The sequence below is a fragment of the Ochlerotatus camptorhynchus genome, unplaced genomic scaffold (genome assembly GCF_037179485.1).
Source record: "Ochlerotatus camptorhynchus isolate MF236.1 unplaced genomic scaffold, CSIRO-AGI_Acam_v1.1 ptg000443l, whole genome shotgun sequence".
Taxonomy (NCBI): Eukaryota; Metazoa; Arthropoda; class Insecta; order Diptera; family Culicidae; genus Ochlerotatus; species Ochlerotatus camptorhynchus.
In genome coordinates, this window is record NW_027040929.1 from 4,066,621 (window position 1) to 4,086,285 (window position 19,665).

General features: G+C 37.5%; 2 protein-coding genes across 3 annotated transcripts; one reads left to right on the plus strand and one right to left on the minus strand.

Annotated features, from left to right (window-relative positions):
- The first annotated feature begins 5,510 nt into the window (after positions 1–5,510).
- Positions 5,511–18,075, plus strand: LOC135711861 (alanine--glyoxylate aminotransferase 2, mitochondrial). Of its 2 annotated transcripts, none has more exons than XM_065234832.1 (6): positions 5,511–5,771; positions 12,315–12,609; positions 12,673–13,501; positions 13,562–13,675; positions 16,786–16,920; positions 17,772–18,075. In XM_065234832.1, the coding sequence occupies exons 1-6, from the start codon at positions 5,744–5,746 to the stop codon at positions 17,892–17,894; spliced, it is 1,524 nt and encodes a 507-aa protein (XP_065090904.1). In that variant the 5' UTR covers positions 5,511–5,743; the 3' UTR covers positions 17,895–18,075. The 2 variants fall into 2 exon arrangements, with proteins under 2 accessions (XP_065090904.1, XP_065090905.1); XM_065234833.1 differs by lacking the exon at positions 17,772–18,075 and adding an exon at positions 17,061–17,305 and having other exon boundaries at positions 5,515–5,771.
- Positions 13,848–15,666, minus strand: Amnionless (amnionless). The gene is made up of 2 exons (XM_065234880.1): positions 14,652–15,666; positions 13,848–14,119 (listed from the first exon to the last, which is right to left on the minus strand). Exons 1-2 carry the CDS (start codon positions 15,622–15,624, stop codon positions 13,848–13,850), a joined length of 1,245 nt encoding a protein of 414 aa, XP_065090952.1. The 5' UTR covers positions 15,625–15,666.
- Positions 18,076–19,665: the final 1,590 nt, after the last annotated feature.

A 19,665-nucleotide genomic window follows, 5' to 3' on the forward strand; every position in this document is an offset into this window, starting at 1 on the left:
ACTTTCATTCATTCACATCCACCGCATGATGATGATAATGTTTATTTATTTATTTATTTATTTATTTGTTATGTTTGCATCAACAGACTAGAAATAGTCCCAATGATGTATTGTAAAAAAAAGTACAGATTATACAGACTACATATACTATAGTTACTACAGTTACAAACGAAAATAACTAGAAAAGCATTGTCAACTTACTAAAAATTTATAGGTCTTAAATTTTACACTTAGCTGTTGGACATCAAGCGCATGTTATGGCGGCGCCGACTGGGATTGAACCCAAGCCTGCTGAGTGAGAGGTAATCATGCTTACCATTACACCACCGGCGCCGCTAAGAAGCGATCTCAGTTAGTGGAGACGAAAATGTATCAAAACAAGAAACCATGCGCCTCCCTCCGATGGCCAATCTCGTCCAACCAAAAGCTCTCTACTTGGTAACCGCAAAATACCCAATAATGACTACAAAGTAAGCATTTTCGAGGGAAACTGGGACTACCCATTAAATGAGTAAAATTTTACCCATTTATGAGTAATTACAACTACAAAAACAAGTAGTAAGTACTCATTTTTGAATAACAAATACTCATAAATGGGTAATATTTTTACTCATTCAATGGTCCCAGTCTCCCTCGAAAATGCTTACTTGTAGTCATTATTGGGTATTTTGCGGTTACCGTGTAGACTCTATATCGCACACACGTCATAGTTAGAGTCGGTGTATAATGAGTCACGCCAAGAGTGAAGCCAAGTCTACCTATTGAACTGTCAAACCGGCTACCTATCGTGCAAAGTAAACAAGCATTACGATGCTATGAAAGGTCCGCAAAAGGTATTGCAATTAAATATTAAATATAATCGAAGAAATGATCATATACACGCAGTGAGCATTACATTTATCATGCGATACGTTTTGTAATGATCAGTAATGACAATTTCTACTATTTTTCTTTAAGATAGTTCGACAAAATCCCTGATATAATGATTTACTAGAGCCGTTAATTTTTTTTCCTCGCTAGAAGTAATTTGAAGTTGATGCAGAAGTCCTCTGTTGCCAAGTTAAAATAAAGGGAATCTTTCATAAACCGTGATGCGAGTTCAACTGTTTTTCTCTTGGCGTGACTCATTATACACCGACTCTAGTCATAGCATATTCTACTTTGCGTACTCGCGTATAACTTGTACCAAGATTAACCGAACAGAGACCAACTAAACTCGTTGCGGAACGTGGGGTAATACGCGCCCCCTAAGGAAATGATCGATTTTCGCTACTTATTGATGAAAAATATACATTTCATTTCAGTGCATTCATGAACCTTCTTGATGATACAGTAACGTCACAGACAAACAGACATAACTCTTAAAAAGAAATTTTTCAAAAATATCGTCAAGTGTATTTTGCATGGACACTATAGCACCCTCTGTCATGCACATTACCAAGCATTGGTTTGCAACCAGAGCATCCCTCGTTCATGCAATTTTTTCACTAGTTGCTTTTTCCTTGATCTGTCGGCACACCATGGTGCAGTTGTGTTGAATAAAAACAAACAGATACAAGACAGTGATGTCGGTTTGATTGAATTTTACAGAAATACGGATTCGTCGGAGATATTCACAGAAACTCAGACTTATTGCAGGGATTTGTTTTGTTTGTTTAGTTTGCTGGAAACATGTTTTCAAACGTGGTAATGCATCACTAATGATGCCATTTCTAACACCGCTCATCACTTTAATGTGTACACAGCAAACAATTATAATATGTATCAATCAATGATATTCATGGTAAACTAGTAAACTTTGATAGAATATTACAGTCATAAAAACAATTTGTTCTCAAATTAATATGTAACCATTTTTTTATGTTTTCGACAGATGTGGGGGGGGGGTTGTTTCCACTCACTTGCTATAAAAAAATATTTTTCGAAACTATGCAATCATTAGATGTTATAATGCTATGTTGTACTTGTAAGTAACAGGAAGAGGGTGTAAAGTATGTATTTGACTCATAAAACCTGTTAATTTCGCTTTAAGAGCGTCACAATTAGCGATCTTATGATATGTGAGTGTTCACTCAGAGTGAGCGCTCACGAGTCGTAAAATCGCTGATTGTGACGCACTGAAAGCAATATTGACAGATTTTATGTGTGAAACATATACTTCATGACCTCTTCTTGTAACTTACAAGTACTAATTAGCATTATACTATATCATGATTTCATAATTCCGAAAAACATTTTTTTATAGCAAGTGAGTGGAAGTAACCCTGGTCTCAAGTGGGATGCCTTGGCCACTCATCACATTCAAGAGCTGACATCTACTAAATTTACATAAAAAAGCACTGGCATCACTGATAAGTTCGAAATGTGGTATAGCTTGCTTAACGCTTAAGTGGCGCCACCATAACAAATACGAGCACATTCCCAACTAAAACCATATTTGCGATGAATGTGATTGTGAGTGTTATATCTGTTTGCCTGTCATCATGTAAAAATCTATATCCGAAGAAATAATTTTACAAAAAAAAAAAAACATAAAATTGTACTTTTTTTATTTTTTACTGGGTTATATGCGCCACTAGCGAGAGTAATAAGCTCCACCACGTAGACCAGTGGGGCGAATCCATACAAAAACCGGTCATAATTACATTTTTTGTTTTAAATTGTAATCAACATACTATTTGAGTTAGTTTATGCTCCGGAATCAACATTTTGTTTTCAAAATCCTGTTCAAAATAAGGTATTATAAAATTTAATATTCTAGGGTGGTTCTAAAATATTTATTTATAATTTTTTAAAGCAAATATAATGCAAAGTTGAAAAAAAATATGGAATATTTTACAGAGTCGTTGTATAGGTCTGTCTAAACATTGTTTCCATTTTGAAATAGTGATTTAGTAATATAATTAAATTGAACTTTTTTGCGGATTTAATGTGATTTTATTATATAATGTAATAGTTTTTATCGTTAAGGATGAGAAACAATGCCATTCAAATTAGCTAGTCATACACGCAGAAAAGTAAGTAAGTATGCATAATTTTAACGAAAAAAAAAACAGTATTATGTGCCAGCTCATAATTCATTATTTTAAAACAACAAAATTGTGTTATCGTTTCAACAATATTGTTTGTTTCCCACGAAATTATTTGTGCAAGTGGTTCAACGATATTTTATTTTGAAACAAAGCATCAGTATTTTGAAAATAACAATGTAAGACACATTGAATGAACAGAACCTATGAATGAAATAATATTTTTTTTATTCGTTAGTCATTGAATGGAATGCCATGTTTTTTTTTCAACAGTTTAAATTGCAATCGGTTTATTATTAAATTATTATTATTATTGTTTAATAGAGAAAGTACAGGATTCATCAGCAAACAGCATGAATCGTTGTCGTTGTCATTGTGAATTGTGATGACCTTGCTGATAGTTCTGTAATAATAAAATTTAACTATTTACATGCAATGGAAGTGATTAAATGAATGGCAGTTTTACCGGTGCGTTTAAAAAAAAATACCCAACAGCCAGAATGCTGAATTTTATCCATTCGGTACGGTTGGGTATAGAAATGAATTCCTGATTATTCTCCTACAAAATTGTGCATTCAATACAGCAATTACAGGAAAATTCAAGTGGAAATTATGGAATGATAACAAAATTACTTAATTGTATTTTAATTAACCGTTCTGATGAGTTTTCTTCTACAATCAACGTCAACATTAAATGGAGATGGAATAAAATTCAAGCTGTTGTTGAAATGTATCATATACTCATTAAAATCAACAATATGTTTTGTTGAACATTTTAATGGAACGAGCAAAAAAATGAGTTGTTTCTACCATGACATGCTTTAAAATAAATAGTATGTACTTGTTGTTTAATAACAACAATATTTGTTTAATGAGAAAGAGAAGGATTAGTAATTTCCATTTAATTCCACTACCTTATCTGGTTATCATTGACAGATACGCGTATTTCGTCTACAATGCGCAGACTTCTTCAGTGTCTTGTACTAATACTCGACTGGTCGAGAGTCGAGTATTAGTACAAGACACTGAAGAAGTCTGCACATTGTAGACGAAATACGCGTATCTGTCAAGGATAAGCAAATAAGGTAGTGGAATTAAATGGAAATTACTAATCCTTCTCTTTCTCATTATACAGGTATTCCACTAAGACGCCCACATTCATCAGTAAACAATATTTGTTGTTTTATGCCACCGGATTTCCTCTGCGTGTATTCATTGAATTTCGAGAAACATCAGTGTGTCATGCCTTGGTCACAAATTTACAAAATTTCGACGAATTTTCATTTTTACAGCTAAGCACAAAATTCGTTTCTCGTCGGATTATCATGAAATTTTACAATTGACGTTGAAATCTATCAGTGAATTTGAAAAAAAATAGTATAAAAATTATAATTCATGGAAAATAATTTCAATAACGACCGGCTTCACTCCATAGTGCGTAGGTGTTAGGCTTTATGCTCGATGATATGTAGGTTGCATACATATGGGACCTATTCTAGTGATATTATTTCAGGAAATATAAATTTAGGCTGTATTCAATACAGGTGTACCTCGATATAACGTAACTGTAACTTTTGAGAAAGGTTGCAAATACACATATATAATGTTTCATAAATTTCATAAATAATGTTTCATAAATTTCATAATTAAAAAAAAAACATTGTTTTACCTGAAAGGATTGAAACGCAACCTTGCTGTTGAGTTTCAACATCAATATCTCGAAAACAACAATTCAATCAAACAAATTAACATTACGAATACATAGGGGATTGTTTCACCTATCCGATGGTGTTGTTGTTTTACGGGATTGAATTGTTGCTTGTTGTAAATCGACGATGGAAGTGAAAAGTGACAGTTGCATTATATCGAGGTATACCTGTATACCTTTCTAAGGTTTTCACTGTCTAAAACTTCTGCTTTACATAACTCATAACAACAATTCAAACGTCAACGGTTTGAACTACTAGGAACTACTAAGTCGCTCGGCGCATATTGCCACACCCTCAGCGCAGAACTTTAGGCATTAAAAACGCTTTATTTATGATAGAAAAACATTCTGTTTTCTCACAGACCAAGAAGCTGGTAATGCAGTAAAGTTGATTCATATATCATGAGTTGTGAATGCTCTTATTTTGCCTACGAAAACTCATATCAAACAATCGAACATAAATCTTGATGTAAAGCACTACGAGAAACTTTTACTTTTTATATATATTTTTTGGAAGCAAATATTGTCAATCTTTAATTGGGAATCGCATTCAAACCCTTAATACTACCTGCTAACACAATTAATAGTCGTTTAAAATGTCTTATTATGCGAAATAACATGGTGGCGCGTATTACCCTGCCGGTGCGTTTTACACCAGTTCCCCTATAGTGTAATGTAAAACGAATATATTCCCTTTGTGCTTAGTTGCCACCGTACAGTCTCAGCTGTGCAGCGTAGTAGTATAGATCGCAGACTCCCACGGGATCGTGAGGGAATCGTTTTGGTTGATTAGCGGACTCACGTCGTGTGTTTTTTTTTCTTCTACATATAGGAACAAGTCCATGTATTTTATCGCAAGATTTTTGACTAATATTTGACAACAGGCTGGTGTGAAGTAGACTTGAGAAAACAGTGATCGTGTCCAAGTTTTATTTTTGAACATTCGAAAAGTCGTTGGGTGCAGAAAGAGTGTAACGTGAGAAAAGTGACTGAAACGAGGACAACGATGCTGCTGAAGAAGCTACCCTTATCAGGTTGGTGATAATGGAGTCGCTTAGTTCAAAATGTATAAAGAATTAGCATGTATTTTGCTTCGTTAATGGAGGCATGAAATGCAAGCGAAATGGTGTATTGAACGGTGGTGTGTGAACAACGATGAGCCGTATGTGCGTTTTGTCATGTTCCTTTCTTGTCTGCATTCACGCGATCAACCAACTACCAACAACCGTGCGCCAAGATGCAAAAAGCAATGCTGCGATAATTATTTTTCTTACATATCTAGTTGTTGATTTAAACTTCAGTCAATACAACGGAACTCCCAAAAGTGTTAAAGCGAACATAAAAAAAAATAGAAAAAAAGAAAAAAAAAATAACGGCACTCGACCGTTTTGTCCACCAACAAGCGATGCGCAGCATATTAAGGTGATTCCTTGTAGAGTCCACAAATGACCAACACGTAGGCATGCAGTTCCACTTCGAATTTTCAATTACACAAATCTCGGAAATCAGTGCTTCATTCCACCATAAATTGCTACTTCATGTATGCTGCAGTGCATCAAACATGGAGTAACAGTTTTAATGGTGTACGTGTCGTAGAAGCTGATATTTGTGCACTTAAAATTTCGAAGTAGTTACGAGAATAAGGATCTCACAGCGAAACACCTTCAAAGTGAATAGCAATTCTCTGCACCGAAAAAGACCTTGCAAAACGGAACAAGAAGAAAACAGTACTGACCTTTAGTACCAGCAACCTATGGAAATGAGATTGACGTGATCGTTATTTTCACCCCGCATGTATAATCAGTAAGCCTTATTAGGGCGATCGTAGCAGGCTGCATGCAATGAAACGTTCCAGGGAAAGCAGCTACACACGTTTGTGTGCTAATTTATTCAACCCTAAGAACTCGCACGGTTATTAAATTCCTTTCAACTAAATGAAAAATATGTTGCCACACGCTACACTCACTTTTGCCGCGCCTGCTGATCAACATTTTTAGAACAGAGAAAAAAATATGTGCGGCGTCAATCAACAATGATCAGCATCTTACGCACTTGTCCCCATATTTTCGTGCTGAGTCGCAAATACTACACTCACTTTTAATATTCTCGCCTACATGGTTCGCCATGTGAGATATATGTATATATATAGGCTTGTAGGCTTGGTATCACCACTTTATTTTTAATAAATTTTGATTGAATTACACAATAATAACTGTTGATAAACAAGAACCTCCACTCCAGAGTGTAGTCAAACGGGCCTAACGGGTAGCAAGCAACCATGCATATGCCAACCGGTTCCCTATAGGCATTTTGTTCTATTAATAGCAATTTGCCGTATGCACTCGAATACACAACAAAAAGAGCTTAACTTATCATTCCTTATTTTTTGTGTCAACCAACAAGCAAGAGTTTATCGAACGGACAGTGATCATCATCGATCTTTAGCCAGTGTGTGTGTTGTGAAGACTGAAGACTGAAGAGAATGGTTCATTTTGTACGATACAAAGGGGGAAACCCCTACTTATGATGGACTTCCACGCCTATTTTGGTCATACGTTCAGTTGAGATTGTATATTTTGCGTTATTTCGATTATTGATGTCCAACATGCGGTCAGCCACCCTATACATCCCGGTTTGTTGAGAGCCCACTCCTACGCTCTGGATGCAGCGAGGTAAACAAAATGCAATTGCGTTGCATCTGAACGTAACGTAGTACGATCGATTACACTGGATAAGCGAAAATATAATATACCGACATTAAATTAATGCAAATCAATGCTTGTGATTGTTCGATAGGAAAAGTGAATTGTTGTATTCACTCACATTGTTAGGTTAGACATATCGAATATCAACAACCAATACTAGAAGTTAAAGATGATTTTCAACGACCGATTAGTCCTTACTTCACATTTTAATCTTTTTGGCAGTTTGCATGTACCTACTAAATAACAATTCAACCATAAAATGCTGCACCACTTGATATGCTTATAATCGTAGTATCGGTGATAAGCTTGTGCGCACAAATGTAAATAAAACGTTGTGAACTTACGATGAACCGGCATCACAAAAACGTAAATAGCAACGTGTGAAACTTTGACCCGCGATGCTGATAAACGGAGATTGAGGGGAAAGTGACTCCACTTATGAAATATGTATGTACACATAACACCAACCGTGTGGCAGTGGCATTCGTGAAGGTTTTGTTGATCATCGTCCATATAGTAGTCGGTGTTGTCGTCGGTTTATAAATAGGTTGCGAAATGAGTGTCGCTCCAACTAAGAGATATAGATGGACTTAACGATGAGAATGACTACTGTTGTCGAGCTTTGATGGTAATTCTTATCTTTGTTGGTACATATTTGATTGATAAGGAACATAATCATATCAATCTGATTAGTAAAAATGCATATAAGGCCGCTATTGGGCTTCAGTAGCCTATTCAATGCCTTATTAAGAAAAGGGGCTTAAACGCACTCGAATAGAACCAGTCACCTTCAAGTCGGATGATATTCGGCTATTAGGATGAATCTGAATGGCAACCTACTTATAAGCAAGCAACCATGAATATGCCAACCGGTTCCTTATAGGCATTTTGTGCTATTAAAATCAATTTGCCGTATTCACTCAAATACACCCAATCTGATTCTTGTGTGTCAACCAGCAGCAAGCGTTTATCAAACGGACAGTGATCATCTTCGATCTCAGGCCAGTGTGTGTTATGAAGGCTGCAGAGAAAGACTCATTATGTGCGATACAAAGAGGGAATCCCCTCAGGGAGGCCAGTGAATCTTCATTTAGAAATTCCAGGTTTTATTATTTCTTTTCTGATGAGAAAAGTGAATGTTTTGAATTGAATTCCTTGGTGAATCTGAGGAATTTAATGGGACACGTGAGGAAAATAGCAGTAGAATTTCTAGTAGAACTTGAAGAAAATCGGAGATTAGAGTTCAAACAGAATTATAAGTATAATTAAAAGGGTGTTCTGATGATAATTTCAAATTAAGGGTCAGAACGGTAATTCAAGGAAATTCCGAAACTAAATATTGAAAGAATTATATGTTAAGGATAAATCTAAAATCAAATTGCAGCAGAATTTAAAAGAAAACTCTTGAGGAAAGTTTAAAGAAAATTCAACTGAGAATTTCAAGAGATTTCTCAAAAGGATTCCGATGGATCTCTAGGTATGAGAGTTTCGAGTTCAAAGAAGAATTTCATAGGAATCTGATTTTCATAAAACTTGCAAAGGATTCCAAGAAAATGCTTGGATTTTGAAATGATATTTTTTTGACATGTCATGTGAAAAGAACAGTTACTCTTCGCAATGTTGAAGAGCAGAATACTATTCATCATAAACCTTTAAGTTTATTATGAAAAATTGTTAACATTGATGCCGTGTATAGTCTAAAGAACTGTAAAGTGAGATAAGCGGATTTCGTGATACAAGAACAATGTTTAACAATTGTTCTTATATCTTGTTTAATAGCTTATAACACATCCTGGTGAATGTGGGCGTCTTAGTGGAATACCTGTATGAAGAGAGAGAGAAAGATTAGTAATTTCCATTTAATTCCACTACCTTATTTGCTTATCCTTGACATCCTTGTCAAGGATAAGCAAATAAGGTAGTAAATATTCCTTGATATAAATTTACGGGACTGAACTTTGAGAATTTTGAGTGGAATTAAGATGGTATTCCGGAGATTGTTCCATGGGAATTTCAGGAGATTATTACTGAGGAGAGTTTATTTCGATTCATTCTTTTGAAGGTCTAGGGTGATACAGCGAACCTAATAAGGAATTTTAAGGGAACTGTAGAGTGAATCAAAGAGCCTTCTGGAGATAATTTCTATAGTATTATTTAGCAAATTGTAAGGGAATACCAAAGAGAGTTCTAAGACGAACTCTGTGGAAATTTTGAAATGATTCTAAGAAAATTGTTTTGAAAATCCTAAAAAAATCCAGTGAAAAGCTGCAACTCCAGTATCAAGATTATTCAAACCTAGAATTTTTTTTAAGCCGCAGAAGAGAAATCAAGGTAAAAAAAATCAAATAGGGTTAACTACCCCATTTTCGGCATATTAAGCACAACTCGCACTTCGTCTTTCCTAATCTAGCGCAGTTTAGCACCAAACGGAATGTTATTATTACTGATGGCTCCAAATTTATTTACCTTTCCGTATGTACCGTAAGATTTGATAAAGATAAACCAATCGTTGAGATATTGTCAAGTCTAACACTGCTTCTTGACGCCAAACTCGGCCTACGGATTCTAAATTCAGCCTACCGCATTGAAACGTCATTGAAACGCCAATGAATTCACTTCGGCCTATCGGATGGAGATAAAAATTTATTCGGTCGGAGAGCCTGACTTGTTTTTGGGAATAATGGGTGCAAACCTTCATATCACGCGTTCTTATTGACTTCGTTCCGTAGCTTATTAACTAAAGTATCGTACCAAACGCATAATTGACTTGTGAACTCTGAAATCAAGGATATATTTGAAGTTTTCTGCTCGATAGGCCCAAAATGGGCGATTAGGCCGAAGTAGTTCTGTACCCAATCTGAGACTTTTTTTTTTTTTTTTATTTGATATTTCCGGAGTGATTTGAGATTTGGGCGTAATTGCTTTTGTAAACAAAGACGTCAATTGTCGATTTCTCTTGAATTAAAGCTCAATCTCATGAACAAACCACAGACATAACACTTGCAAGTTGTTCATCGAACAAGCATTTAACGGTCAATTTAAAAGTATCTCAGTTGGTAGTGATACCTGTGGCGCGCATAGTCAATTCCCTTGCGTTTGACGTTTACACACTACCGCCATCTGTTCTGCGTACTACCCTCCACAGTGTACTCAACAGATGGCGGTAATGTTTTAGCGACGATGTTTTACAGTGAGAAATATTCAATGTGTTATGTCTGTTTGTCTGTGAACAAACTATACCAAATGACAGATGAATCATTCCTCTACCTCATAGCGTTATTAGTTTTCAAGATTGAGCTTTAATTCGCGAGAAATCAGTGATTGACGTGTTTGTTAACAAATGTAATTACGCCCAAATCTCAAATCACTCCGGATTTCATACGTAGAAAAGTTCTATTGATTCTGGATTAAGAAAAATCAAATCTTCAAGATTAGGGTAGCATTTTTTGACATTCATTCAGGGCTAGGAAAAATTTTACAGGATTCTGGACCATGAGAAGCTTTCAAGATTAAAAACTAACAGAAATATTCAAATGTTCATAAACTACGTAGGCCGTTTTTGAGAGATTTTAGACCCCTCCCCCTTCCCCCGCGTAGACAATCTTCCATACACATTTTTGGAAATTTGTATGGACCGTAGACATTCCCCATCCCTAAAGTGTCTACATAGATTATAAACTGCCCCATAGCATATTTTTAACGTATTTTAAATAAATCAGTGTCAACATTTCAAAGAAGCGTAATTGCTTTTGTAAACAATGGCTTTAGCAGTCAATTTCATGAATATTAATAAGACCAACAGGTAGAAGAATGTTTCCTATACCAGCTAGCATTGTTAATTTGGAGAGGTGAGCTTTCATTCGCGAGAAATCGACGAATGTTCGACATTGTTTACAAATGCAATTACGCCCCTTTGAAATGTTGACACTGAAATATTTCATTTATTACCTGGAAATTATTCGTTGATGTCCTGGAAAAACCTGGAAAACTCAGGGAATTTTATTTACCATAAATCAGTAGACACCTGAGTATGATGTTGATGATGGCCCACAACTATCTCCCGTACATGGGAATTTTGGTTGGGCATATTTATCTAATTAGATAATTATTAAAAGGTTTCCTATTGTTTCTAGTCAGAACAGAACTGTTTGAGAACAGGTACGCATATGAGTTTTTTTTTTATTATGCTCTATTATCGTGATTTTTAGCCATTAGATAGTTCATTATGAAGGACGCATCTGAGTACTGAGACTGGAGTCCAATATAGGGTTATACAGCGCTGCACGTCGCGTTGCTTTTGTAGTACTATGTCCTATGTGGCCCAGGCTTCTTCCTTTTGGCTTCATAGTCACCATCTGATTGAAAATAATTTCACATTTACGCATACAACATGGTTCACACCATAATATTATCTTTCGCACACATTTTCTTTAAAAGACGTTCACACTATTTTCTTCACGCCAGTCCCTAGGCAAGAAGTTGTACAGCTTAACGCCCTTGTAAAACAGTGAATGTTGCGTGGATGCTTTAAAATAAGACGCTACTCGAACATCATCAGTAGACCTTGTAATTATGAATGTATCTTCCACGTTCAAGCTGAGATGACAGATACTCTGGTGCAAGGTTGAATTTTACCATGGTTGAATGAGTTAAGGCTGAAAAAAAACGAAACGCGCCTGGCTAGGAACGATTTAAAAACGCGTCCAGCTGATTGACGATCAAATTGAATATGTATACGTACGTGGCAGAATGATACTCAACGCCCAAGGAAGTTGAGAGACTTCCCAACCCGAACGAGTTCTTGACCGAAATGGGATTCGATATACATAGGTACAACCCCTTACTAATGTCTAACACCTTCTACCCTTGCAGCACCCAATTCTGCGGCCACGCTGCGGCGATGCCTTTCGGCGCAGGCCAGCACCAATGTGAAGGAGAGCCCCGAGCTGCCAAAGACCAACCACAAGGCTAAGGTTTACAGCAAGCATAGCTATGACAAGATCACCGCCATGAGGAAGCAACACCTCACCCCGAACGTGACTTCGTATTACAAGAAACCACTGCTTATCCACAAAGGTAACATGCAGTGGCTGTTCGATCACGAAGGACGCCGCTATCTGGATATGTTTGGTGGAATTGTTACCGTATCAGTCGGGCACTGCCATCCGTAAGAGACGTCTGTTTATGATGAGAATTGCAGGTTCAAATTCTACGTTTTCTTGATTTTCAGAAAAGTCAATGCTGCACTGCAAGAGCAAATGAACAGCCTGTGGCATACAACCAACATCTACATGCACCCCAAGGTCCACGAGTATGCTGAGAAACTGCTCTCCAAACTACCGGTAGATCTGAACAATGTCTACTTCGTCAACTCCGGTTCGGAAGCGAATGATCTGGCTATGATGATGGCACGGCTCTATACGGGAAACAATGAGATTATCAGTTTCCGCAATGCTTACCACGGAGCATCGCCTTACACGATGGGTTTGACTGCACATTCGACGTGGAGGTATCCGCTGGCCGGAGCGAGTAATGGAATAGTTCATGCTATGAATCCCGATCCTTACACCGGAATTTGGGGTGGAAAGAACTGTAGAGATTCACCGGTGCAAACCACGCGGCACTGCGACTGTCCTGCAGACCAATGCCTGGCCAGTGGACGGTATTACGAACAGCTCGAGCAAATCTTCAAGTATTCGCTACCCCGCGGTAAGGTGGCGGCCATGTTTGCGGAGTCAATTCAGGGAGTAGGAGGAACGGTTCAGTACCCCAAGGGCTACATTAAGAAGGCGGTCGAGCTGGTACGGGCTAATGGAGGTCTATTTGTGGCCGACGAAGTTCAAACTGGGTTCGCCAGGACGGGCGAGCACTATTGGGGCTTCGAAGGACACGACATCGTACCTGATATTGTCACTATGGCGAAGGGAATTGGAAATGGATTCCCCATTGGAGCCGTTGTGACTTCGCGGAAGGTGGCGGAAACGTTGTCACAGGCTTTGCACTTCAATACTTACGGTGGTAATCCGCTGGCTAGTGCGGTTGGTATTGCCGTGTTGGATGTAAGTAGCTTGTTTGCTGGGAGGTGTGTGAAAACTACGGTGGACTTGTTTTTTTTTCAGGTTATCGACGAAGAGGGAATGCAACAGAATGCCCGTGACGTTGGTACATACCTGCTTAAAGGTCTCGATAATCTACGCGATAAATATGATGTCATTGGAGATGTAAGAGGAAAGGTAAGTTGATGGTATTGTGCTTTATTAGATAACTTCAAATGTACAATATTTAACCGGTCCGGAAAGGATTCATTTCCTCAAGTTCAATTCTACATCGACATACGACTCTTCTTCAACTTTTTGGTCGGGTACAGTAGAAGACGCTCCCTCAGATTGTTCCTCAAACATTGGATTATTGAATTCCTGATGGGTTGAAATTTATATCCACTGTTGAGTCGTCATTAGCGTTGTTTGGATCAAACCGTGCAAAGACGAATGGCGACGTGAAAAACGTTCTATTCCGTACTATAGCCGTAACACGAGGTATCATTTTGTCATCATAATAGTACACGTACAGTACGGTGAAGAAAACGGATACCATCAGCAGGGAAACAAACATTACTAGGAACAGCTGCCCACTCTGGTACGGGATGTGCGGTTGTCCTGAATGGACGACATTATGACCTGTGGTGAATTGAAGAGAAATCGTTGAATTTTTTTCTTGAAAAAAGTTCAAATAGATAGTTTTACTATTTTGATTTTCTAGAATCACATTGATTAATAAAGTTAAGCTAACATATAGTAGGTATTATATAAAACGTTTTCTTTCGATAGATTACAAATTTCGCATATCTTTTATACACAACTGTATTCCCGGTTGACTGACAACAAAGGAAATCTAGATTTAAAAAAAAACCAAATCTTGAGTCTAAACAAATGATGTTTTAAAGTGGGATTTGTAAGCTATGTTTGAAATTTTCTACCTACACATAATAAATCATGTACAACGTGTAACAATGCTTCAAGCCAAAATTTTAGCGGTATGCTAAAAATAGGACTATAGGTAGAGAGTAGATTCTATAATCCTACACTATTTTCCAGTCATTTTGAGTGTAGTTTTAGGAACTTTTCCTTCATGTCTGTCCCTGCCATTTATGATAAGTTTTCTTAAAAATTACTTCCTGTACAGACAGTACTTTGATCCGCACATACTCACCATTACGAAACCGCATCACAAAATATGGCTCCAAGCTTTTCATCAGCTGAACGCTCTGCTCGTCGTAGTCTCCCTTATCTATAAGCACCAACTGCAGAGCATAGTTCTCGACGCTAACATGGTACTCAACCAGCGACTGATCCACCTCCGATGAAGCAATTTTTCGATCCAGCTTCCGTATGAAATCACTCAAATCAAAATTTTCAACGAAATTACTCAAATCCACCGAGAGCACACTTCCACATATGGCACAACAGTGGCCCTTGGGAACAATGGGGCTCAAGCAATTCGGAACCGGGCAAACTTCGTTGGCACAAACTGCTTCTTTGACCCATTCGGGTTGACAGGGACACTTCTCCGGACTGCCGCATTTACCTTCCGTCACCAGAGTTTCTTCTGCGTTGTAGAAAACGTACTGCCCCAGGTCAGACACCAGAAATCGGCGGAACTCGTCCAACCCCTTGCTTCCTCCGAAACTGATATCTTTAGCTTCGATAGCTGAGTGATACTGCAAATCGATTGGCGAAGGAACTTTACCGAATACCGCAGTTTCGAACTGGCACGGAATACGCTCCACATGCGGAGTGGCACGGTTCGAACCAATAACAACATTTCCCAAATCGTCTACTTCTTGCCAGTTGTGCGTTGAGTAATACGGTCTGCGGATAGGAGTTTTGAAAACAGCCGTTTCTCGATACTTTCGATCGTTTTCGAAAAGTAACGAGAAGTCTGTTTCCGGTATGAGTACAGCCCCACTGGATGGCAGTATCAGCGATCCAACACTGATACTGCTCGGAAGTTCTGCTAGGGCGTTTAGTTTCACTGGATATTGGATCGATTGCCCTGGTTTTGGAAGTTGATCCGCGTTCCAGTTAAGTGGGTTGTTAAAGGCGAGGTTATATCGCCACATCTTTGATCCATGGCAGCAGTGAGCAAAGCTAATGACCACGCACAGCAAATTTAATGTTCTCATGTTGACTGACTGATCAATACTGGAGCTAGAATGTAATGTTGTTTTTTTAGTTTAAAAGGGGGCGTATACGGGAGTGATAAAAAAAACCAAACGCAGCCAGATGCGCTTTGATCAGGGGTTGAATCTGAGCACACTATGAGCCTTCGTATAAATGTTCATTTACTTCTCGCTTAATCAAATTAATCGATAACATAAAAATATGCCATTCATTTTTAATCGATTGTCTTTACATCATGATTGTCTGATACTCGATTACCCATTTCGGGCTCACGTGGTCATATATGCCCAGGCTCTATGAATGGTTAAACACTACGAAAAAGTCATGTAAATGTCCGTGTCCTGAGACTGCAAGCGACCTTTAAGACATTAGAATTAATTAAAAGAAAGAGAAATTCAAGTCAATCAATCACAATTTCCATCAAGTTGTGTATGTTTTGGATTCATAACACTTAATTATACATCACGTGTTTGTTTGCGTTCCATGATTTACGCAATAGATTCATTAAGTCTCGTGTAACAATATTTATTTCTAATTGTGTATATAAAATCACAGGTGACTGATAGCTACATCCTTCCTTTAGCGAAGTTGTAGTTTTGGATGTGAACAATACAGGATAAATATGACAGCCATATTTAATGGCCAAGATCTTCAAAACCTTGTGAAGATTGTATGTTTGATAGCATGAACTTGAACCTGGACAGGGACGATACCCTTAGCATGCTTATTAAATCAAAATTCATAATTCGGAATAAGCTTTCTTGACCACAACATACACAACAAAGTGCCTTGCAGTTCAGATTATTTGATCTTCTGGTTCAACCACGGCTTGCACGATTTCCTAAGCAAAGAAAAATATCCCACCGTGTTCATAGAGTCCATGAGAATCATTTACAATCCATTTATATGTAGGCGTTCTAGATTCTCCTGAAGGTGCTAGAATTTAGATTAAATGATCTTCCAGATCAGTGTTTCTGTAATATTATATGTAATTTAAGTATTTGGAGGCGAACCAGCCCAAGGCTGAAAGCCTCCCTAATAAAGATAAATTAATTAATTAATTTAAGTATAACGTTTTAATTTTTTGAATTCAAATCAATATTACAATTTAATGGAATAGAACTATCATAATATCCTACATACAACAATATTATGCTTTCCAGGGTCTGATGATCGGTGTCGAGCTGGTGGCGGATAAGGAGACACGCCAGCACCTCAGTGCTCCACACTTTGTCGAAATCTGGGAAATGTGCAAGGACATGGGTGTCCTTTTCGGACGAGGCGGTTTGAACGCTAACGTAAGTAATCCCAACTTATCCAACCCAACTTAAAACGGCAACGAAACTAATTCGCCATATTAATGTAAACTCAAAAAACCCATATTTTGCCTTCTATAATTCCTGTATATCTATCTTCCTAACCACTGTGTCCTCAACAGGTACTTAGAATTAAACCACCGATGTGTTTAACAAAAGAAGATGTCGACTTTGCATTGCAAGTGCTAGATGTTGCACTCGAGCGTCACTCTGAGAGCGCTCACAAACTTATCTGAGACTGAAATCCCACTACGGCCCGTTTGGGGGAAAATTTCAACTAACACATACACTCCTCAGAACATCAAAGCAAAATTGTTAGGGCCTAAAATTAAAAAAAAAATTGGCACAAATATACGAATAAACTAAATTGATGGTTCGGTTTTCTGGAATACTCAGACTAGATAAATTCCAAACGTCCTAACTACTTCCAACCTTCGTCAGTAGTGTAGCTGCTAACCAGATACGAAAAAAATGGCGGTATCCAATATAGCTGTAGTATAATTACGTGTTTGTGTGACTTCACCTAACTACATCATCGCGGTTCTAATCCATCTTCACTATTTTGTACTAACTTACGTTTTGTGGACGCATCATATTAGGAAAGATGCACGCAGCACTTTAGGATGATCAGCCATGTTGAACTCCCTTGAAGTTGGTGGTTCATCAAACGTAAACAAACGTTTAACGTTTACGTTTCATTAAGCACCAACTTTGGCCCCCCTCACCCTTGTTGCTACATGGCTGGTCACCCTAAAATGTTCCGTCAATTATGCATCTTCCCTCAAACTAATATTAATTCAACAAATTGATAAAACAAACACGATTCATTTCAGGTTCTTCGGCTGAAACCACCGATGTGTGTCAACATGTTGGATGCAGAGTACGCACTAACTGTGATAGACTATGCCTGCCAAGCTTACCAAAATAAGCGCAAACGTGGATGCAGAAAGTGTTGAGTTCGTTCGGGTATCGTACACTGACATTCTGTGATTCCAACAACGGTTGAGTCATTCCATTTTAGTACTGTGATTTATGATTATAGGAAACAATAACTAGATTTTAACGCTTATATAATAGACTTGCATTCCTAGCATGAGTGCATTCTATTAGCTAGAATAAATAACTAATTTATCTAAACTGTTGCAATCCGCTTTATTTTTTGTATGCCGAAAATTCAAAATGAAAGCCTACGCGTGTTTAACTTGTTTTTGCTGGGCAGGGTAAGCAGCTGATTAGCTACGTACCCGAATCGGCTAATTGAGCGATTTTTGTTAGGAAGCATTTCTCGAAAAGATGAAGCATGTACCTTTCTGCCTACAGTTTTGTTAAACGACATTTCCAAATCTGTAATACAGATTTTGTAATGTAAGCGACGGACGACTTTACAAGGAAGTATCTAAAATTATTGTTTGTTAAATTTTGTAATGTGCACAACCTCCTGCTCCCCACTGCACTTGCAACTGTGCTAAATTTGAATATGAGCTTTAAAGTTTGCTAGGGAAACGGACCGGTACTACTCAGTTGATAATCACAAATTTAAAAAAATGCTCAATTTTGACCAAAACTGAGACTTAGATTGGGAAAACTATGCAGAACAACTTTGTCGAAGATAATATTCGATTCGACTTTTGTCCAAAAAATTATTATCATTTTACTTTAGTCCTACACTGCCCATAAAAATATAACAGTCCCATATAGATTGTTGGCAGAAGTGAGTTATCCATTAAAGTTGATTGTAAACTTTAGGAATTTTACACTGTGCACTAATAGTTACATTTTTTTTTTTTTTTTATATCTTTATTAAGGAGACTTTCAGCCGTTGGCTAATAATAGTTACATGTGTTCTTCAGGAAATATCGCTAAAAATTCCAAAACTTGGTTATCTTATTCATAAGAGCCTACGGACAGACAAATACATTTTCAACAGCGTTTTCCTCGGCTTGCTGTAGATAGTTCGAAAAAGTAGTGTAAATGTATGTTGATTATAACGCATATAACTGTAGAGTCATATATCGTACAAGTTTATATTATAGATCATGTAAAGTTATGAGACATTTCATGACATAGTCCAAATATTGTATGCCACCGTCCACCATCTCGTTGCTTACAACATTCCAAATTCGTTGAAAGTTGGTAAAGTTGTTGGGAATTTTAATCTAAATCGAAACAGTAGTGGAGAGCAGGGGGCTGTTAAGCTGTCCCACCTTAATGTACATGCTGTGTACCATATTTCAAACTGATTTTAAATACTTCGAGTCAAGTATCAAGACACTGGAGAACTCGACTAGGAGGGTAAGCAATTAAGATGGTGGAATGAAATGGAATTACGAGCCAAACATAAAAAAAAGCTCCTGCAACACAGCACGACCAAATTGTTGGCAAGCTGCTTTACGAAGTAAAGCCGAAGATGATATACGTGTCGGTGTGTATGAAATATTTTTTGTTATGTTTTTTCTCGATTCCGATCAAGCTATGTCCTCAACCATGTATATTAGGTACTGCATCATTGCAGTCTAAAACATTATCGAGAAAATCTACCCAAGAAAAAATCAACTAAGTCCACGTAAACAGTACTACTGAACTGTCATCAGATTGAGGTTAACCCCGACGCACCGTCCTCAAACCTAATTGCAACAAAGCAGGCAAACAGTATATCGACACTGAGAATGCATAAGGGTGTAACCACGATGATCGATTCTCTTGGATTAGCAATTCTCGGTGCCTTTG